The 20,718-nt window shown below is 37.8% G+C and overlaps 1 protein-coding gene across 2 annotated transcripts; it reads left to right on the top strand.

Annotated features, from left to right (window-relative positions):
- Positions 1-712: 712 nt before the first annotated feature.
- itga6a (integrin, alpha 6a) lies at positions 713-20,682 on the top strand. Of its 2 annotated transcripts, XM_034885020.1 has the most exons (26): positions 713-1,025; positions 7,943-8,067; positions 8,163-8,242; positions 8,354-8,615; positions 8,832-8,963; positions 9,696-9,909; positions 10,047-10,240; positions 10,316-10,410; positions 10,931-11,058; positions 11,141-11,230; positions 11,334-11,395; positions 11,486-11,655; positions 12,592-12,735; positions 12,836-12,951; positions 13,773-13,935; positions 15,820-15,906; positions 15,999-16,078; positions 16,174-16,251; positions 16,341-16,443; positions 16,552-16,719; positions 16,819-16,908; positions 18,041-18,148; positions 18,233-18,331; positions 18,418-18,543; positions 19,230-19,355; positions 19,841-19,860. In XM_034885020.1, the coding sequence occupies exons 1-25, from the start codon at positions 832-834 to the stop codon at positions 19,335-19,337; spliced, it is 3,216 nt and encodes a 1,071-aa protein (XP_034740911.1). In that variant the 5' UTR covers positions 713-831; the 3' UTR covers positions 19,338-19,355; positions 19,841-19,860. The 2 variants fall into 2 exon arrangements, with proteins under 2 accessions (XP_034740911.1, XP_034740910.1); XM_034885019.1 differs by lacking the exon at positions 19,230-19,355 and having other exon boundaries at positions 19,841-20,682.
- Positions 20,683-20,718: the final 36 nt, after the last annotated feature.

The raw sequence follows: 20,718 nt of genomic DNA, 5'->3' as shown, positions 1-20,718 counted from the left end.
TATTTATGAACATGGTCCTAAGCAGGTGTTATTATTGAGTGTGCATTAATATTTTATGATGACCAACCCCCAAACCAGAATACATTTTCCTTGTCCAAGTAGTCACACATGTAAATCAGGGTTGTAAACAAAATCCTGCTAGTGATTGGCATTCCAACCCTTCCAAAGAAGCCGTTTAGTGACCAACAGCAGCTTGTCCCCAAGTCTCGCTGAATCTGAGAGGTTTATTTGTCCAGCTGACTGAAACACTTGCTGTTTGTCTGCTTCCATCCAACTGAAATAGCAAAACAAACCTAATTAGGGTTGACTTGACTGTCATTTGTTTTCTTATATTACCTGCAAGATATATGTATGGAATACCATAGCCCTTTCTTATGTATAGAACCACACAATCTACTCAAAGTGAAAAATACACATGGTTCTGATGGAATTATCATTGTGTTTTTAACACTTTAAATAAGCCATTTGAAAGGAAAAGGAGAAAACTTGTCAAATTATTAAAATGTTCATACATCAGGAGCATAAGCACCGTTTTTGGTGATATTCATTTTATCAATAGTTGCTGCAGTGTTTCTCAACCATCTCTGACGAGAAAAAAAACGGACTGTCCTCTACCTCTACCCAAAGCCCCTACCAGGCTGCGGCCATACACTGTTGGGCGACTCCCCTCAGCAGTAGTCCTGGTAACCGGAGGGGGCGCTTTGGAGCCGCAGCGCAGAGCCCGGCGGGGAACACAAGCAGCTTCAGCCTTCAGTCAAACGGCACCGGGCTGAGCGCAGCGGAACAGCGGGGTCAGCGGCTCTGAATTTTGGACTACTGGACACCGCTGCAATGCTGCTACTGCTGCATGGAGGAGCCTCTGCCGTTTATGTAGCACTTTTATTTTATTCCTATTTCTTGGAGCCAACTTTGGTGCTCGCCTTCAACCTTGACACCAGTCATGTCATCAGAAAAGACGGAGAGCCGGGGAGTCTGTTCGGGTTTTCTCTCGCCATGCACAGGCAACTCAACCCGGATGAAAGAATGTGAGTTTTGTGTTTAACTGTAGGTCAACATCTCTACTGCTCCGTTTGCTTTCATCTGCCTGTGTTTGTTGTTTAAAAGCGCACCTGACGGGACAGGTTCCGTTTAAATAGATAGTCCTACTGACAGAAGTCAAACTTAACTTTTCCTTTATCTACAAGAAGGGTATCCCGGGCAGGAAACGTCTTGGTCATTTAGGGATTATGCTTTTTCAAGACTATTAAGTATCACTGGTTGCGAGATCAGGCATTGCTATAAACGTTACTGTAACTGTACCAAAACCCGTAGTGTTTCTTGTCGTGTTTTGTTCTACTTTTCAATAGAAGTATCCCTGTGGTGCTTTGAATATGAAATGGGAAGAAGCCTTAACACAACAAGTGAATAAACAATGGTTTTAACTGTGATGCAAATGTGCCTGTAGGTCCGCTGAAGGAGCACTAAGAGGATAGTTGGAACAGTTGGTCGATTAATCAGTTATTAAAGCCTATACTATTTTGATAATCAACTGATCTTTTAGGCAAGTTGTTAAGACAACAATTGATTCTCTGGGTAGCTTGTGAGGATCTGCTGCGTTGCTTATTTTAAATTGAACATCTTTGGAATATTGGGAAGACTTGTCAGTTTGAACCATGGGCTCACTATTCTCTGACATGTTATTAAAATGTTAATGATGGTTAGGTTTAGCTCGAGATAGATGGTTAAACTTGTTTTTGGGGGTCACAATCTTTTTAAAGTATTCTGTGCAAGTGTTGCATACAAACCTGTAAATATCAGTGATTTCCCACTAATGGTGTTTGCACATTTCCTGTTGACATTAATATATGCAGCCTACAAATGAAGCTTGTGGGGAAATAATAGTAAAAGGCGGTTAAATGGTAAAGCAGCATTTCAAGGAATCCTGGTTATGCTATGTATAAACAACAGTAAATAATTTCCTTTGGCCAGCCCTGAGGGGGCAGGAAAGACATCAGTGTAGTGTAGTGGGCCTGGTCAACCTGCCACCAGAGTATAACGGGGGTAAATGAGGAGAAGCGGTGGCATGTCCAAGCCTGCAACCAGCATGAGGCTGCATGCAAGGGAGCTACTTTGTCATCCACTGGTTAGCGGGCACAGAGGCCCTGCAGCAGCACAAAGCATGGCTAAGAAGCCCTGATAACAGGATTTATATATTTCCCAAAGATCACACAGATTAGGCTTAATTTGTGGAATGTTATCTAACTAGTGTTTTGACTATTGTGCAAAGGCAGCCCAGTGTGTAATGTACTGGTCATGCAAAACTGGAAGCTGCCTTTGAAATGTATTTTTTTCCACCAGGATTCTTTTGTGCACAAAGAAGCTTGCATCGTAAAAATAGTCACTTTCACATTTGTCAGAGTTGACAAGACCGTGAAAGTCATATTTGTTGGGCAAACAGAGGCTCAAAATGTGACACTGGCCTGATTTGGGTTTTCAGCCAGTAAGAGTGAAGATTAGAACAGAACTGACAACAGAAACGCTATTCAGTTAGTTATTTTAGGTATTTGCTTAGGTTAGCTTAACATTTAAAAGTGATTGAAGGAACCAGTAATTATTCGATTAAAAGAATTACATCTGCAACAGATTTGCTAATAGTTTATCAAGTAAAAGGCCCCAACAAATAGCTGGTTCTGACCCTAACTGAAGATTAGTAAACAATTCTCTGACTGATAAATAATGAACTAATTGCTTCAGCTTTTCTGACAATTAAATGCTTAAACAGAATTCAATCTTTAGTTGCAGCCTAGTTATAATTCTCCACGTTGTTTTTCTTTCACATCCTGGTTCACAGTCTGTTACTGTATAGTAACACTCTACATGCTATTGCAACGGACAGCAGCTCCCCCTGCTCGGCCATATTAGCTCCAAATCCTCAAGTGACCCGGAGATTATCAACCAGACGAGTTAAGTGAAAGCTCAGTAGAGCACACAGAAGTAGGTAATGAACAGCCCTGCCTAACTTAAAGAGGTGAGGCACGTTGAAACCAACAATGTGTCACACACTTTGCCTCTATCTCTTTTGTTCTTAAACAACTTTTCTTTCTGATGATCACTAGCAGCTGTAAAACTCAACTGGCTGTCACTGCATACATTTTTGTAATTATAATAACTCAAATGTAAAGAAAGGAGTCCTTTTTAACTGCAGAACATGTTTGGTGTGACTAATTAGATTACATTTCTCTAATGTCAAACCTCAACTGGCCTTTCATCCCTTCAGAGCTGAAAGACAAACCTTCCCCTCTTTACTGTATTAAAAAACAAATCGTCTGGTGATTAAAGTGATTTGTTATTCATATTCCTTACAACCATTTATGCACCTCATGTTGTTCCTCAAATGGGTTCATTCATTGAAAGCATAACTTCTCACATTGTTAATTTTGTTATTATGGTTTCCTTCTTGCAGTGGTTTTGTGATAACAGGAAAAAACAAGGAGATCCATGTTTCAACATGAGGAAGAACATAATGTGGCTTTTTGCAAAGAGGAGACTGGGTGTCTCTTGTATGAATAATGTGTTGGGTTAATGATGTGGATATAACATCCTCTGAATGAAACCAGAGAAAAAGGATATTTGACTGGACATGCACGACCATCTGTGCACATGTAACTCGATAGATTGAACACATCAGTGAATCATCAGTCAAGACATTCCAGTCAAACTTCACACTGAAGTTCGAAAGAGATTGTGTAGCTTAAACAGAAAAAAACAGTTAAGACGGGACTTAGTCTTTGTTTTAAACTTTATTCTTTAATTAAAGTTGAGCTCTATCTGTGGTTAATAGTTATGATTTTTTCTATGATGTGTACCCAGGCAATCACAGGTCAGCGCCATCAAAGTGTATGTGTGCAGGGTTCAAAAGTTACTAATTTGTTCACAAGCCAAATGGCTAGTGAATGTTCATATTTAAGAGCCACTCAATGCATTACCATTGTTTTTAAGGCTAGTGAGTAAAGCAAATTTACCAGCCAGTTTCATACTTTACCGGCATTTGGCTAGTAGATGGTGCTAGTTTTGAAGTCTGTGTGTGTAAACTGTAAGTTAGAACAGCTGCAGCAGTTCTTGTAGCTTTGAGTGCACAGCTGTAAGAGCACTGGACCACATCTGTTAACAAACACCAGTGAGATCACTATGTAAACTCACACTGCACTGAAAGACACGCTGCATGATGGGACGTGGTTTCACACTGTACCCTGGCTGATACTGGATTCAGGCTCTGTAGCAGTTGTAGTGTAAAGAATACGGCCTGCAGCCTTAATTGAATCTTGCTATTGGCAAGACGGTTTGTTTTGTACTTTGCTTTGAGTATGATGTTCCTGACTTATCTACATTCTAGGAGTCTATATAAGAATCTCTAACAAAAATTGCCTCAATTTCTGCTGCCAAAAGTGAGAAATAAATTCCACAATTTTGCCTTTTTCCAAACTGAAGAACTAGTGTCAGCTAGATGGGCGTGTTGCATGTTAATGTCAATGTTAGCCCTCAGTTACTTGCTAAATTCTACAACTGTCACTTTCCAGAGTAGCTCGGCAGTTATGTTGGAGGTGTTTTCCTTCACCTGTCTCTTCATAAATGTGGTCTGTTCCTGCATACACACCTGTAAAATCTAAATAAGTCTGCAGCTAACAATTATTTTCATTAAAGATGCTGATTGATCCTGTTGAAATTTCCCACAGTCAAAGGCTATCTATTTTGACAGCGACCAACAGTCAAAACCAAAAAATATTCTGTCCACTAATCCATTATTTGTTGTTAATCTAAATCTAAAGCAATCTTATGTAATGTCTTTGTTCAACTCTAAGGTCTTTCTCTGGCTGTAGTTTGTAGTGGTGTGTTGGAAATAGGCCTGCATTATTCTGGGAAAAATATGAATAATGATTTTTTAACTTAGAATTGATATCAGGATTCTCTGCCACAATTGTTTTCTTACGAAGTGTAATGTTTATTGCACAAAGGAACCATGACAAAACAAAACAAATTGGCAGTACCACACATTTTTTTGGCCCCTATAGCACATTGCTCATCACCACAGGCCTAAAGTAAATATAGAGGCTGCAGTGAAAAGAGTAACTCACAGAAGAAAGTAGGAGTGTTTGTGATGCAGTCGGCTTTTAAAATAAAATGAGAATTAAAGACATTAGAAAAAGAAAAGTTATTTAAAAGTTAAATTGTAAACAGGGGTGGATCAAGATCGCAGTTTTATAACTTTTTGGAATTGATTTTGGAAAATATGAGATTTATAAAACAACGTTGTCAATGTTCTGCAATTCTTGTAGCACTAAACTAAACTACCATGGCTCAGAAGCTGAAATTTCAAACTGAATCAAACTTTGTAAAGACTCTTGTTTGTATTTGCATTTCACTGGGCTTTGTTTGAGAAGAGGGTTTGCAGTTTGGTCTTCAGTCTAACATCAGACCTCCTCAGGAGAGTCCTTGTTTAACAAATGAAGAGCCACAGGGCCGTCCCACAGATCAATAGGTTACCGAGGGAACTGCAGAGTCGCAGGGAGGAGAAAAGGGTTGGAGAGGATTTCCTCTCTGTCCTTTGAGAAAAGTCCTACACAATAAGAAGGTTGGTCAACTCGCACGTGATGGTGCAGCTTACCCATTGTGATACAAGTAATGTTCAGTTATATTTCATACAAAGATAAAAACTCTTATTTCAGTAGATTTGGCAATCATACAAATTATATTATACTTTTGTATGACAAATCATACTTAGCCTTGTTAGGCAAGTCCTTACGGATCCATTAGTGGGATGTCAGTTTTCAGTCTTTTGGTGCAATACCAAATCAAGCTGAATCTCAAAGTCCCTAAAAGAACATTGTGAGTCACGTCAAGGTTGTCAGGTCATATGTGTGTTAATATTTAGGGCACACACACACACACACACACATACACACACACACACACACGCACACACAGTCATGACACAAAGTTTCTTCAATTCAAAATAATAATAATAATAATAATAATCATAATCATTATATTCATGGAGTGCCGCTATGCAGGTTCAGTATGTCACTGTCATGTTTATTCAAAACAAAGTGAGCAGAAAACATAAAAAAGTCTTCTAGAGAGAACATTTTACACCTACTCAAAGCTAAATTACTTAAATGGCTACAGCTGATAATTTCAGCCACCAGCTGAACATTGGAAGCCTGCTTTTGGTTTTTTTCTGTCTAAAATAAAAGGGGCCAGTGATATAAAAGTGACAAACTTTTCTCCATAGTGTAACTATGAGGCGATTAGCTAACCGTCAATTGCTGACAAGATTGACAAGATGTAGCAACTCAGAGGTTAACTACAAAACTATGAATAAAGTTGTGACCTAAGAAATGTTGTCTTCTATAAAATGATATTACTTCATCACCAAGATTAATGGACTTTTATTCTTTGAAGGAAATTTGCTTCTCTGTTGATTTCTCAGTTTGTCTATTCTATGTAGTCTGCCAGAGAGTGTGACCAGTTTTGGATTTCTCTGTCTGCCTCAGCTTGCAAGTTGTTGGACAGTTGTAAAAGCTTACAAATGCTGTCAGCAAGTTGACACCACATTTCAGAGTTGTTGAGATGCAACGCTTATTTTAAAACTTACAAATCTATGGGTACAGGTCTCAATTATGTCCCAGTTGTCCCCAGTTATGTTCATTTGAAGTAACAAATGCATGTGGTAATACCCAAAGAGAAAGCACAACTGCAATTTCTTTGATTTGTGACTTTATAGTACTGTCGATATGTAAAAGTAAAGTGTTGACCGTCCCAGTAGCTTATGTCGCCCTTGAAACACATTGTTGAGACTCTGGATTTAGCAGGAAAGGATGTTGTCAATGAGCCTTCATTGAACTAAACATGGTTGAAATAGTCTGCCTCACTGCTTCTTTGTTCTCCGCAGAATGATAGTATAATAGTCTACTGTCCTGTACCGAAGTTTTGTTTTTTCCACACAATACAACAGCTCTTTTGTACGCAATCAAATTTCCAAAGGCTAAACATGCTAAATCTCCATTCCAGCTTAATGTCATTAAGTTGACAGTAGCTGAGTAGCAGAGGTGACACCCGAAAGTCAGAATCATTTCTAAAATCTTTTCTTTCAACGTAGATTTTGTGCAGGACATTATCCTGTTTAGCATACTAACACACTAGAATAAAATGGTGAATATTATACCTGCTAAACATGAGCCTGTTAGCATTGTCACAGTGAGCCTGACGTTAGCATTTAGCTGCACTGAGCCGGTGTGACTCTTTGCTGTCCTTCTGAAATTTATTCTATAAACAACATACTGCATATTGTCATACTGTTTTAGCAGATATTGTTAGCAAAAATCATCTGGAAATGAACAAGAAACATCTTGAAATTATAAATGCGTTCAACATGCAGTGTCAAACAACACTGTGAACACTACTATACTAGTACACAAAAAACTTGCTTAGAATTGGTAGGTAGTATGGAGTTGTGACACGCAGGTAATTCTGTTAACCAACTGTTTCAAAATTATATATACATTTTATGTACAATCATAGTTTTAGAGATAATTGCAGCGCAAGTACGTGCAATTTAATAGGAGAAAATGTTAATCTGGAACAAATGTTAGCTTTTACTGTCAATGGGCTGTTTTCTAAACTTTGCTTTTCTTCTTTCCTTTTTTTAATACAAGAAATGTCACCAATGTCACAGTCACTGTTAAACTTACTCACATACATTTACTAAATCCAACAGCTTAGAAATGTAGAAAATGTCTTACTGAAGGTGTAGCTTATGGAGGTTATGACAGGTTGCAAGTCAAATTTAAATCTCAGTACTTCTAAATAAATCTCAGTGCTCCTAAACTAAATATAAACTACTATATCTTGTAATGCTTCAGAATATAACAGTTTGATTATATTTTTTTCTTTTCTTTTTCTTCAGGCTGTTGATTGGTGCACCCAGAGCAAGAGCTTTGGGAAAACAGACAGCGAACATTACAGGAGGCCTTTATAAGTGTGAAATCACACAGTCCAATCATTGTGAGCGCATTGAATTTGATAGTAAAGGTGAGTTATCTGTCTGCATTTACTGTGATGTGTCCATCCAAAGGTCAAGAATGAACATGAATGCTCACATATTTGTCTTTGCTAAATTCTGAAAGAGGACGTACTTGTTGAGAACAAGGAGAATCAGTGGATGGGGGTGACGGTTCAGAGCCAGGGACCTGGGGGAAAGATTGTGGTGAGTCAAACTGAGAGTCTGAACCATTGTTTCCAGTAACCTCCAGTCCTGGTGTAGTCCTATCTGTTATTAAGTCATGAATTTACACACAGCTGTGTTTTGTAAATCCAGACTTGTGCTCACCGCTATCAGAGGCGCTTGTTTGTGAACACCCCTCAAGAGTCCCGGGACATCATTGGGCGCTGTTATGTCCTGAGTCAGGACCTGTCCATTGACTCGTCCTCTGATGAGGATGGAGGTAACTGGAAATTCTGCGAGGGCAGAGCCAGAGGTCATGAGATGTTTGGATCTTGCCAGCAGGGTTTGGCTGCCACCTTCACCAAGGACTACCATTATGTGGTGTTTGGAGCACCAGGAGCTTACAACTGGAAAGGTCAGTAACTAACGACCCACACACACACACACACACACACACACACACACACACACACACACACACACACACACACACACACACACACACACACACACACACACACACACACAAACACACACACAACAATTTACTGGTAGAACCACGTTTCTCATTCTGTCAAACTAAGCAATGCAGTGTTCGTACCTTTATATTCTAAAATAAACATTTCTGCAGGCATTGTACGAGTGGAGCAAAAGAACAACACTTTGCTAGAGATGGGAGTGTATGATGACGGCCCATATGAAGTTAGAGACAACCATCTCTTCAACCCAGAGTTTGTGCCTGTACCTGCCAACAGCTACCTTGGTGGGTGTCTACCCACAAAACAGATGTATCTATATTTGTGGATCACTTGTATCCTGTTGGTACAAAGATGTACTGTAGTTACTTTCCCTTGAGGTCATAGCATTGCTTACAAATTTGAGCATGAGCGTTTTACTAATTACTAATTAACTTTTTTCTAGTGTGATTTGTCCTCTTTTCTCGTTCTAACTTGTTTGTTGTTATCTCTCTAATGTCCGTCTAAAAAACTCATAAAATATTTACAAATTTTAGCATGAGTGTTTTACTAATGACTAATTTACTATTTTCTAGATTAGTGTGATTTGTTGTATATCACTCCTCTTTTCTCATTCTAACTTGTTTGTTGTTATCTCTCTAATGTCCGTCTAAAAAAGGCATAAAATACAGGCATGACACAAAACGTTTTGGAAACACTACAGTAAGCATAATATGCAGTGTTTGTAAAAGCTGAGAAAGATATTGTCCTGATTGCTGCACTAGCAGCTCCAGCTACTGGTTGGTCAGGGCAACTGCATGGAGATAGAAGGACGGAGGAGGTGTGCAGGTGTTGAAGCAGGTGTAAAGAAAGGGCTGAGTGTAGACAAAAAGTTGTCTACACCCTCACCAGTCCAACAATGGGAGGTAGCACTGGGGACAACAAAACAGGGGCACTCACTATTCAAAATTAGGGAGAAAAAAAGCCTGTTCTTCAGTGTAACTTACAGACATTTACTGTACATCCTACAACATCTCTAGGATTCTCCCTCGATTCGGGACACAGCATCACCAGGAGTCGTGGCCTGACGGTGGTGGCTGGAGCACCCAGAGCCAATCACAGTGGAGCCGTGGTCCTGCTGAAGAAAGAGAACGAGGCCTCCGCCAGACTTTTAGTGGAACACACTCTATACGGGCCAGGACTCGCCTCCTCTTTTGGATACGACCTGGCTGTGGTTGACCTGAACGGTGATGGGTAGGAAACTTTTTCACCCTGTTTTAAGTATACAGACTTATTTACCACACTTTTCAACCTTCCATTTACAGTGGACCTTCGGTTTTGGTGTCATATTCTGTACAATGTTAAATATTTACCTATGCTTTCTGATCTAGATGGCAAGACATAGTTGTAGGAGCCCCTCAGTTCTACATGAAGGACAGAGACATCGGAGGAGCTGTTTACGTCTACATTAACCAGGCAGGAAGGTGGGAAAGAATCACTCCTGTCCGTCTAAACGGGACCAAGGACTCTATGTTTGGACTGGCAGTGGAAAACATTGGAGACATCAATCAAGACACATATGAAGGTCATTTAGCTGTCATTTAGTAGCTTTTTTTTCGGATCAGTCTGTGTCACATAAACTTGTTTCTTTCTCATACAGACATTGCCATCGGAGCTCCTTATGATGACGGCGGTGCAGGAAAAGTCTACATTTATCATGGTTCTGCAGAAGGAATAAACACCAGCCCTGCACAGGTCGGTTTTGTGATCGTTTTTTTTAGGTGGATGTAATCAATATTTTTTAGGGCTGTCCTCGTCTAAAGAAATACTTAGTTGACTAACACTTACGTGATTTTGTTGACTAATCGATTAGTTGATTTAATCGACAGAGCTTTGCACTTTGGGAGGTAGTTAAGACTAGACAAGCAAAATATAAATGTAGTTAATTAATCATCTGTAAAACTGAGTTTCTACACAATTAATCCCGCAAAAGAAAAAACTTTAAGTCTTGTGTTCACCAAAAATGTGCTCATAAGTTTCTTGGAAATGAGTAATTAAGCATGAATAAGCATAAAACAGTACTTATCAACTAAAGAAATCGTAGTCGACTAAGACCAAAACCACAGATTAGTCGACTAATCAACTAAGAGGGGACAGAATTTATATTTTCATATTAACAACAGATCACATGCGGATTGTAAACCACTGAGGGACCCCTTTTGAAATGTGAGAATTTGTCAGTTCCGGTTCTTGAATTATTCCTCCTTTATTACAGATCCTTTCAGGAAAAGAGCACAACATGCGACTCTTTGGATATTCTCTGGCAGGGAACATGGACTTGGACAGTAACTCTTATCCAGACGTGGCTGTTGGTTCTCTGTCCGACACCGCTCTGATCTACAGGTAATAATTACACATTAAAAGTTCATTTAAACTAAATTGTACTTATTTGAACCACAATTTAATGTAACAACCTTTCTTTCAGGGCACGGCCAGTCATTAGTATCAGGAAAGATATCACAATATCTCCACAGGAAATTAACCTTACTATTAAAACATGTGGTAACAGCATCTGGTAGGTTTCCTTTTATTCTTACATTTCAACACACCTCAGGATCAAAATTTCTCTGTTAGGATTAAAATAAAAAACAAATAAAAAATCCATGTCCTATCCATAGCTTTGCAGTGGACGCGTGCTTCACCTACAAAGCAAACCCTGAATCTTACAACCCAAGACTAAGTAAGTAAAATGGTAAAAAAAAAAAAAAAAAAGTTCACAAATCCATGATTTGTTCGGTTGTTTTTACACATGCTTCCCTCTTAACTGCAGCTGTCGGCTACTCTCTCGAGGCGGATGGAGATCGCAGGAAACAGGGGCTTCCTGCCAGAGTGACGTTCCTGAACAAATCCCGCATTGAAACAGACTACCAGTTTAACGGCACCTTGGACCTCCGTGGCCAAAACCAAAAAACATGCATCAAAATAACAGCCAAACTGAAGGTAAAACATGTCTGACACATAGCCAAATCACATTTGCAGGATATAATCCACTCAGAGAGCAACAGCCAGGAACAATATGACTTAATCTGCACTGGATTGCACTGCACTGGACACTGTTGGAGGAATTTACTGAGAGATATAATCATAATCCAATACTGCTCGCAAAATATGTTGGTGCTGCTCAAATTGAAAAGTAACATTTATCAATATCATCTCAATGTGTTCTTTAGTTGTCAATAAGTTGCAAGTTTTTTTCTTGACTAACAAACAATTCCCCTTTCTCTCAGATTCTCAAATCTTTTCATGCTCATATTATAAAACTGAAACAATTAGTTCATTAAACAAAGGATTGGCTGATCCCCATTACCCAGAACATAAATAGCAAGTCCTTCTTTACACCATTAGTTATTCAAGAGAACATTTATCATCCACTATTTTAATAATTGATGATTAATGTCAGATATTTTTTATTTAAGTAAAAATCCCAAACACTATCTGCTGCCATGCTTGTAAGGATTTATTGTTTTTCCTTATGAGATCGTGAATTAAATAACTTTGAGTTTTGACTGTGGATATAATTCTTTAGAAATAACGTACATTATTTTTTGACACTTAGAGACCAAAAGAGCAATCAATTAATGAATCAATAATAAAAAATAATCATTGCAGCCTTACATTACATCTAAAATTGTATAATTCATAGAGACACACACACAAACATCATTTTTGCTACATTTGCTGCAATGAATGTTGGGTAGTCAGTATGTATGCAGTGACGGTAAAAGCCATAATATTCTCAAATTGTTTTGTATATATTATTTATTGTAATTGATATTCTCCATAATTGTCTCAAGATAGTTGTTATGGCAGCTGTATCATTAAACCCATGTAGAAGTTAATGTTATGCTTCATACTGTGGTGGCTGTTTCTGACCAGGACAACATTAAGGACAAGATGCGCAGCATTCCCATCGAGGTGTCTGCAGAAATTGCGGGTGCTAAGCGACAGAAGACGAGGAACGGCCTTCCTCAACTCATGCCCATATTAGACTCCTCTCAACCGGGCAAAGACGTCATTGAGGTAAATATTACTGACTACAACACTTATTATTAAGGTAAGGACAAAAGGTTCACAGTGGAGTAAAGTTTGTGTATGGATTTGTTATTTGATGTTGCTGCAGGTCAACTTTGTAAAAGAGGGATGTGGAAGTGATCATATTTGTCGGAGTAACCTGAAGATGGAGTATAAATTATACTACAAACAAAGCAACCTAGATGAGTACTCCCCATTACCCATGTGAGTAAAATGTGATCCAATAACCGTCTTAAAATGAGGTAAAATGCATTAATTTAATCTGCATTAAACAATATGTTTAATATTAACAATCAAATCACTTTGTGTCAAGTTAAAAAAACTGCTTGTTTTTGTACAGCCAGCTTTGCCACCGTTAAAGGTGCCCTGCCACACAAAACCGTTTTTACTTGCCTTTTTTGAAATATTTTAGGTCCATATGTGTTAGTGTCATGTCATGAATGTGTAAATGAACTGCTACCTTTTCTGTCAGCTCTCGCCACTGAAATAAAATAAGTGGAGAAATCAGGCCAATTACAAAAGCTGGTCAGTCTGATGTCATGTTGCCTGAGCTCATTACTATAAATAAGCTTGCCCAGTTACGCTGGGTAAAGGATGCTGATAGCCAGGCTCTCATTGGCTAGCTGTTAGCCAGTCAGAGAGACTGAGAACTGGCACAAATCAAGGTGAGTCTTCCTGCAGGCTTTCTTTACCAGAATGGCTTGAAACAAGGTAACCAAGACAAGAGTCCATAGTAGAACTTCAGACATTACCACATTGTTTTGGTTTTAGGGCCGCACATTCTGTAGGCTATATGCTGGAGTCTCACTGCTCAAACAACCCACTGATATGAAAACATAGTAAGAAAACAAACTCAGACAGGTCAACAGAATGGAACCTGCCCAGCACATTACATCACAAAAGTCAAGTATACACCAGAAACATGACTAATGCTCTACCTACATGTATGTTTATTTGCTCTGTGTCAGCTGGATGTAGCCCGCAATTGAGTAATTTTTTAGTTTTTTTGTTTTCTGTATTTGCAGCAAGAACAACGGCCCTGTGTTTCATCTAAATCATGAGAGGAAGGACTTAGCTCTACGTGTGACAGTCAACAACATGAATGAAGATGATGCATACGAAGCAAAGCTGGTGGGGACTTTCCCAGATACGCTGTCATATTCTGGAGTCCGCTCACATCAAACAACGGTAAACAAGACCAGGGAAAAAATATGTGATATGTTGTATATATATGTTAATATTTGATGATTCTGATGATGTTATATGGTAGCCCTATTAAATTAAACAAACACAGTCATCATCTAAAAACCTTAACCTGTCATCACACCACAGAGACTTCATGTCTTTGCTATCTGCTATTTGCTACTGACTATCAATAATACAACCAATACTATACAACCAACTTAAAAACAAAACATACATTCTCCATACAAATATTAACAGAAAATAGAAAAGGCATTTAAATCCAGTATGAAGATATGTGTCCTGTGTATCCAGTTAAATGATAGGCGGGCCTACATTTTGGTATTAAAGTGAGTCACAATACATGGAAATTATATATATATATATATATAACATCAAGTTTGAGCCATTTTCAGCACAAATTCTCCTCACATTTCTTGCAGAAAATCCTCTTGCACCCCCTCTTTCCTGTGATATGCACACAGAGATTTCTGCCCATGACAGGCCTTTTTTCTCTCAGTCTAAAATTACATAAGAGTAGGAATCCAGAGTAATTTTAGCCCGTTCTGAAAGCATCACTGGTACACTGGCGCTGTTGCCTTGGAAATGACAACATCCAGTCTCAGAATATAAAAAAACAACAGGCCTTTTTACATTTCTGTTTCCTATTGATTTTATTTTTTGTTATTTCAAATAGAAATTGAAAATCAAAGCATATTTAAAATCCCTTTTTGACCATTAAAAGGAAAATACTTTTTTGAAAATTTTGTATTTTACAAAGAAAATCAAACAACCATTTGTTTTTGTTATTTAATACCCGTTTATGAAAGGAAAAAAAACTTCACCATGGTCCAACACCCAAGCAAATGCAGCGCTGCATGTTTGTGCACATTGTGTAACGTTAGCACAGTATATGGTAGGCCTACAAACACATTACACAAGACTACATGAAACATTCAGTCAACAGTCAATATTAGATATGGGGAATATCATAGAAGGGGGTCTGGGCGTCCTCCCCCAGGGATATTTTGAGCGTCAAAGACTTCATTTTTTGCATTCTGATTCACTTTTATGAACCAATTTACCATGGAAATACCTTTATTTAGCCTATGAAAAGGTAAATTACACAGTTGACAATTCTAAATATACCAAAAACATAATGGAAGGTATGTTGATGCGTGTCATTCAGCAATTTTAAGTGGAGAGATGGAAATCAAGGAGTTTTCTTAGTGGGTATACTGCATATACTTGCGTATCACGTAGACTACACCACTGCATTGAAGACAAATGGAGACAACTTGGCTACCACTAGTAGTCTAAGCATTGGGCTTGGTTATTTCTTGATATTAGTGCCAATATGGTAACCAAGTTCATACCTTTTCTGGTAAATGTTGCAGCCTTACGAACTTTGCCAAAAATAATACTCTAAATTGGGAAAGGTTTTGGTTCAAATCAGGAACTATCAGACAAAGTATTTACAAATCTGTCAATGACAACCTTAAGTACTTAATTGTTTTAAGTTTTAAGTTTTTTACAACATTAACATGTGGACCGGTAGCATGTTAAATACTACTTTTGGCTTATCGGTCAGTGCATGTGCATGCATGTTTGCAGTTTTAGCAAAAAACACTGATTTGGTCGGAAGTTTAGTATCATGTCATCAAATATATTGTTGGATCAATGAACATTTTGACCTACTGGTAGTGAAAAGTAAGTGGGTCACCAACGTCTTTAGGATATTTGCATCCAATTGACAGCCATTGCCATCCTCAGAATGTTTTAAAACAATATGCCAAAACTGTTACCTAATTATTTTCTGACATATTAATTTAAGTTATGATTTCTAGTTGATATCCAGCTGTTCCAAATTTACAATATGTTCTTTTTCAGATGGAAAAGCCGATTATCTGTACAGCAAATCAGAACGGCTCTCAAGCAGACTGTGAGCTGGGGAATCCTTTCAAGAGAGACTCAAAGGTACGGACTTGTTTTACATGTTCATCCTGCCACTTAGCTGTTGTACTTCAAATGTGAGAGATGTTGTGTTCTGTTTCTTTTTTTAATACTAGGCTATATTTTACATCATCCTGAGCACTGTGGGTATGGCTCTCGACACCACAGAGATGGATATCAACCTGCAGCTCCAAACGTAAGAACTGCTGCTACATGCTTTTTTTCTGTATGTTGAGATAGGTTACCATTAACATAAATAAAACTATTGGTGTGTTTTCTTCCTTCTTTTAGAACAAGTGTGCAAGAAAATATTGCTCCTGTCAAAGTGAAGGCTAAAGTAATCATTGAATTGCCGTTGTCGATCAGTGGGTAAGTGTGTTAAACTATAGTTTGACTACAGATAAATATAAAGTGACTCCAACAGTATGTGCATACATATTTTTGCTTGTTTTTATCAGGGAAGCCAGCCCTAATCAGGTTTCCTTTGGAGGTGTAGTGAAAGGGGAAAGTGCCATGAAGACAGAAGAAGAGATTGGAAGTTTGATTACTTACACATTCAGAGTACGTGTATTCATAGGACCTGCTTCTATATATGATTTTTAAATCACTACTGTCATATAATGCATAGTCTTAGTATATGTAATTGTGAGTTTTTGATTTCTCCTTCAGATAAACAACTTGTGGAAGTCTTCTGTCAGGGCCGCACTTCACATTCAGTGGCCCAAATGGAACAAAGACGGTAAATGGCTTCTGTACCTGGTAAAGGTCACTGCAACAGGACCGGAGGACATCCTTTGCTCTCCCGAGTCTGAAATCAATTCTCTCAAACACATCCAGGTAGTATTTTTTCCATTTTATGCACTTAAAGTGAAATGAGCATTGACCAAAAGTCTGCTTACTTCCACGTTGAGTTAATGAGAAGAAATGTGTTTTCAGGAGACTTCTGCGTCCAGGACAAAGCGGGAAATTGGAGAAAGAAAAACTGTTGGCACAATGTCCTCCCTGTCAGGGAAAAAAAAAGTTTTGGTGAGTCTTCATGAATGTCATCACATTTGTTTAAAAACAAAGGTACATCTACTCAAGTACTGTACACATTTTAGATACGTACTCTGTAGTATTTTCATTAAATGCCACTTTCTACTTCCACTAGTTACTTTAAACATTCAGATTTTTGCACACAAAACAAATAAGGAGCTTATAAGATATAAGGTTTTTTGTAACACTTAACAATAAAGTACACAAAAAAGTAGGTAGTTAATGATTAACAAATGAGGAACAAATGAGGAATGAATAAGTATTATTTGGTTAGTTACTGAGTAGTTACTGATTGACTGTGATTTAAGAACTAATAAGTAGTTACTGTTAAATAAATGAGTAACAAATGATGAATCAAGCATTCCCTACCATTGGTACTGAGTGGTGGTTAATCATTAACAAATGATAAGTTAAGCATTCACCACCATTGGTAGCCTACTGACTGTGATTCAAGCACTAATGATTAGCTACTGTTAAATGAATGAGTAAGGAATGATTAGTTAAGCATTCACTAGCCTACCATTGGTACAGAGTGGTGGTTAATCATTAACAAATGATTAGTTACGCATTCACTATTAGTATTTGAGGATTTAAGCATTGTGAGTAACTGGAGATAAAGTGGACATCATACTGAGGTTAATCATTAAGGAATGATTAGTTAAACATTCACTACCAGTAGTTAATAATTAACATTTTTGGAAGTAACGCTTTACAAAAGTAACGCAGTTACAGTAACGTGTTCCTTTTTGCTGTAACGCAGTAATAGAACGCATTTCAGTGATATTATTATCGTTGACAATCTTGGTAACTCAACTTACAACGCATTTTAACGCAACATTTAGTGGTGTTTTTTTTAATTTATTTTTATTCACCACAATTTTTTTTTTTAAAGCCGTGAGTATCAGGGCTTGATGGTTGAGGTGACTGATACATTTGCTAGATAGGTATTACTTTCAGGAGTTACACGATGCGTTGAAGCGACGTGCTGGTGCTTTTTACAAATCAAACAATCAATCAAGTAGGCCTATTTCAACAGTGTGGTTTTAGGGTCGGGATACTTCATCTATCACTGTTTGTAAAAGTATAGATTGCTTTGACGTGTAATGAATGCTTTCCTTTCCAGACATGTGACAGTGAGACCAAATGTGTGGTGCTCAAGTGCCCCCTACAGGGCATGGACGGTACAGCAGTTAAGCTGAGGTCTCGTCTCTGGAACGCAACCTTTATTGAGGTGACACATTGTATTTTAATTGTTTGTCTGGCATGTGATTTGGCATGACTGTCTTACCTGAGTTGCTGTTTTTGTTTCACGCAGGATTACGCCTCTATTTCAAATTTGCACATTGTTGTGAAGGCCTCGCTCGTCCTTCATACAAAGGCTAAAAACATGATCCTGAGGACTCCTCACACTGATGTAAACACCTCGACAGCTATCAACAAATTATCAACTGTTTATTGTCTTGATCCTTTCTCATCTTCTTCTTTGGCGTTTTATTGCAGGTCACAGTGGTAGTGTCCCCTGAAGGTGCAGTAGCACAGCTCAGTGGAGTTCCCTGGTGGATCATACTGGTGGCTGTTCTGGCAGGCATCTTGATTTTGGCTTTGATGGTGTTTCTGCTCTGGAAGGTGAGATTCAGGGACGTTACACCTTTGTGACACTCATATTTGGCAATACAGGATGAAACAAAATTAATAAATACAGGATGAAGAAAAAACACGAACTTCATGAAGCCCTATAGGGACATTAGATCAGAAAAGGTGTAGTCTGTGAAGAGTAAAAGTTATGAAAAATATAAATAACTAAACATCTAAATAAATAAACAACTTGAAAAAGGAAGTAATTCACCTTGTTTTTATTTGTTGGTTACAGGTTTAAAAGTAATAGGATTTTAAGTTTTCTTTGGTTTCATATTATTGTGAATACCTTTATATATATATATATATATATATATATATACTGTACATACCTTTATATAGACAGTATCTTTGGACTGTCAAAACAAGCATTTTGAAGGCCCCACTTCAGGCTGTGGTAACCATACGTTTTTGACATTTCTTGACTAAAAACTAATGGGATTAATTGGAAATCAAAAATTGAAGAGATTAGTCAACACTGAATGTGAAAAATTACAGTTGTATTTGGGATTTTACAGTATTATCTATTACACCAAATATATTTAGAACAAACACTGGCCTCTACAGGTAAATTATTATGTTAATTATAGTCATTTCTCCGGTGTATTGATCATAATGGCTATAGCTTATTATAACTGATTCAGTTTGCCACTCTTAACAACCTTGCTCCCCCTCAGTGTGGTTTCTTCAAGAGAGCATCAAAAGACCAATACGATGCTGCATATCACAAGGCAGAGATCCATGTTCAGCCCTCTGACAAGGAGAAACTCTCTGCTGAGGCCTGATTTATACTCTGAACAGGGGTAAAAACAAGCTGTCAGCATGAAGTGTGATTACTGCAGTGACTAATGAACTCACTTTCTGGCCAAATCAGCCGACTTCATGCAGAAAAATTCAATCAGATGCATATTGTACTAAGCTGATGAAACAGGAAACACAAAAACCTTTAAGCCTAAATGCAACACAAAATAAATACTGAATTGACACAATGTTAGAGTTTATGATATTTATACAATATGCGTCTCTGAATTTTGCCAAGAAATCAATGCATTTTTCTTTTACCAACAGGCTTAATATTTTCCTTTTTGGCGGTTAATGTTCTGCCCTGCAGGTGCTTTTGCTGACATCACTGCTTTCACTGCTTGGCAGTTTGAAACATCCCATTAAAAATGGCAAAGCATGCTTAACATTCCTGCAAATCCTTCCTCTTGTTGTCTACAGCGTGCATGAATATTTCTCATATTTATCCGTTTTTAATAATGTATGTGTGTGAAATCTCCCTTCTCAGTGTGGATTCTTCAAACGCTCTAAACAAGAGGACAGCGTCCCTCGTTACCACGCAGTTCGGATAAGAAAAGAAACGCCTGAGTACAAAGATGGAAAAGTTATGCTTGATTCTTTGGAAAAAAAGCAGTGGATGACAACTTGGGTCGATGATGAGAGCTACTCCTAACTCATTTCTTTGTGTTCAAAATGATTTTTGCAGTCAGGTATAACCTGATTTTTTTAAAGAACCTCAAGCCACAAACACTGAACTTTGTTTTTATTTTTATTTGTTGAACATCAGTGATATTTTCCTTTCAGGAATTAGTTGGGTTGATGTATTTGAATTTTTACACTGTGTTTTTTTTGTTTGTAAGTTTTGTATATATTTAAATACTTCCGCACACTGTACTGTATATTTATTTTTTCATAAAAAAAATAATTTCATGCAGCCAAAGACTTTTTTTTTTAGTCTTACGTGTCCTGCGGCTAAGCTCACTACTGTTTCTATGGAGTTGTACTGTATTACTTTAAGCCGAAAAGAAAGTCTATGCAAGGAAGTCACAGGTAGCTTGCTAGCACATTTTTCTGTTGTGTATAATTGTGTCTAGTTCCAGTACTTTCCATCAAAATGCTTCAGCCCTTTTTTGGAATGTACATTATCATTTTACAATAATTAATGGTGCACAAATGACAACTGTTCAATTGATTCTTCACCTCTTCTCACTGTTGTGCCATTCAGGTAGCATCCACTGTACTGTCTGTAGGTCATCACTGAATTAAGACTTTTTGTTCCATGTGCAGAATCCAAAGGGAAGATGATGAAAAGAAACAAATGTATTTTTTATAGATTTAGTTTACAGTGAATGTATAGTGTAATAAAATGCTTAAAAAATGATTCCT

This window comes from Etheostoma cragini, chromosome 11, assembly GCF_013103735.1.
Source record: "Etheostoma cragini isolate CJK2018 chromosome 11, CSU_Ecrag_1.0, whole genome shotgun sequence".
Lineage (NCBI taxonomy): Eukaryota > Metazoa > Chordata > Actinopteri > Perciformes > Percidae > Etheostoma > Etheostoma cragini.
This window is presented reverse-complemented; position numbering and strand designations above follow the sequence as displayed.

Bases quoted from the DNA above. Each gene is read 5' to 3' on its own strand.
- itga6a (XM_034885019.1), top strand. From the start codon at position 832: ATGCTGCTACTGCTGCATGGAGGAGCCTCTGCCGTTTATGTAGCACTT. The intron at 11,231-11,333 runs GTAGGTTTCCTT...TCCTATCCATAG, and splicing joins ACATGTGGTAACAGCATCTG to CTTTGCAGTGGACGCGTGCT. The intron at 18,544-19,840 runs GTGAGATTCAGG...CTCCCTTCTCAG, and splicing joins TGGTGTTTCTGCTCTGGAAG to TGTGGATTCTTCAAACGCTC.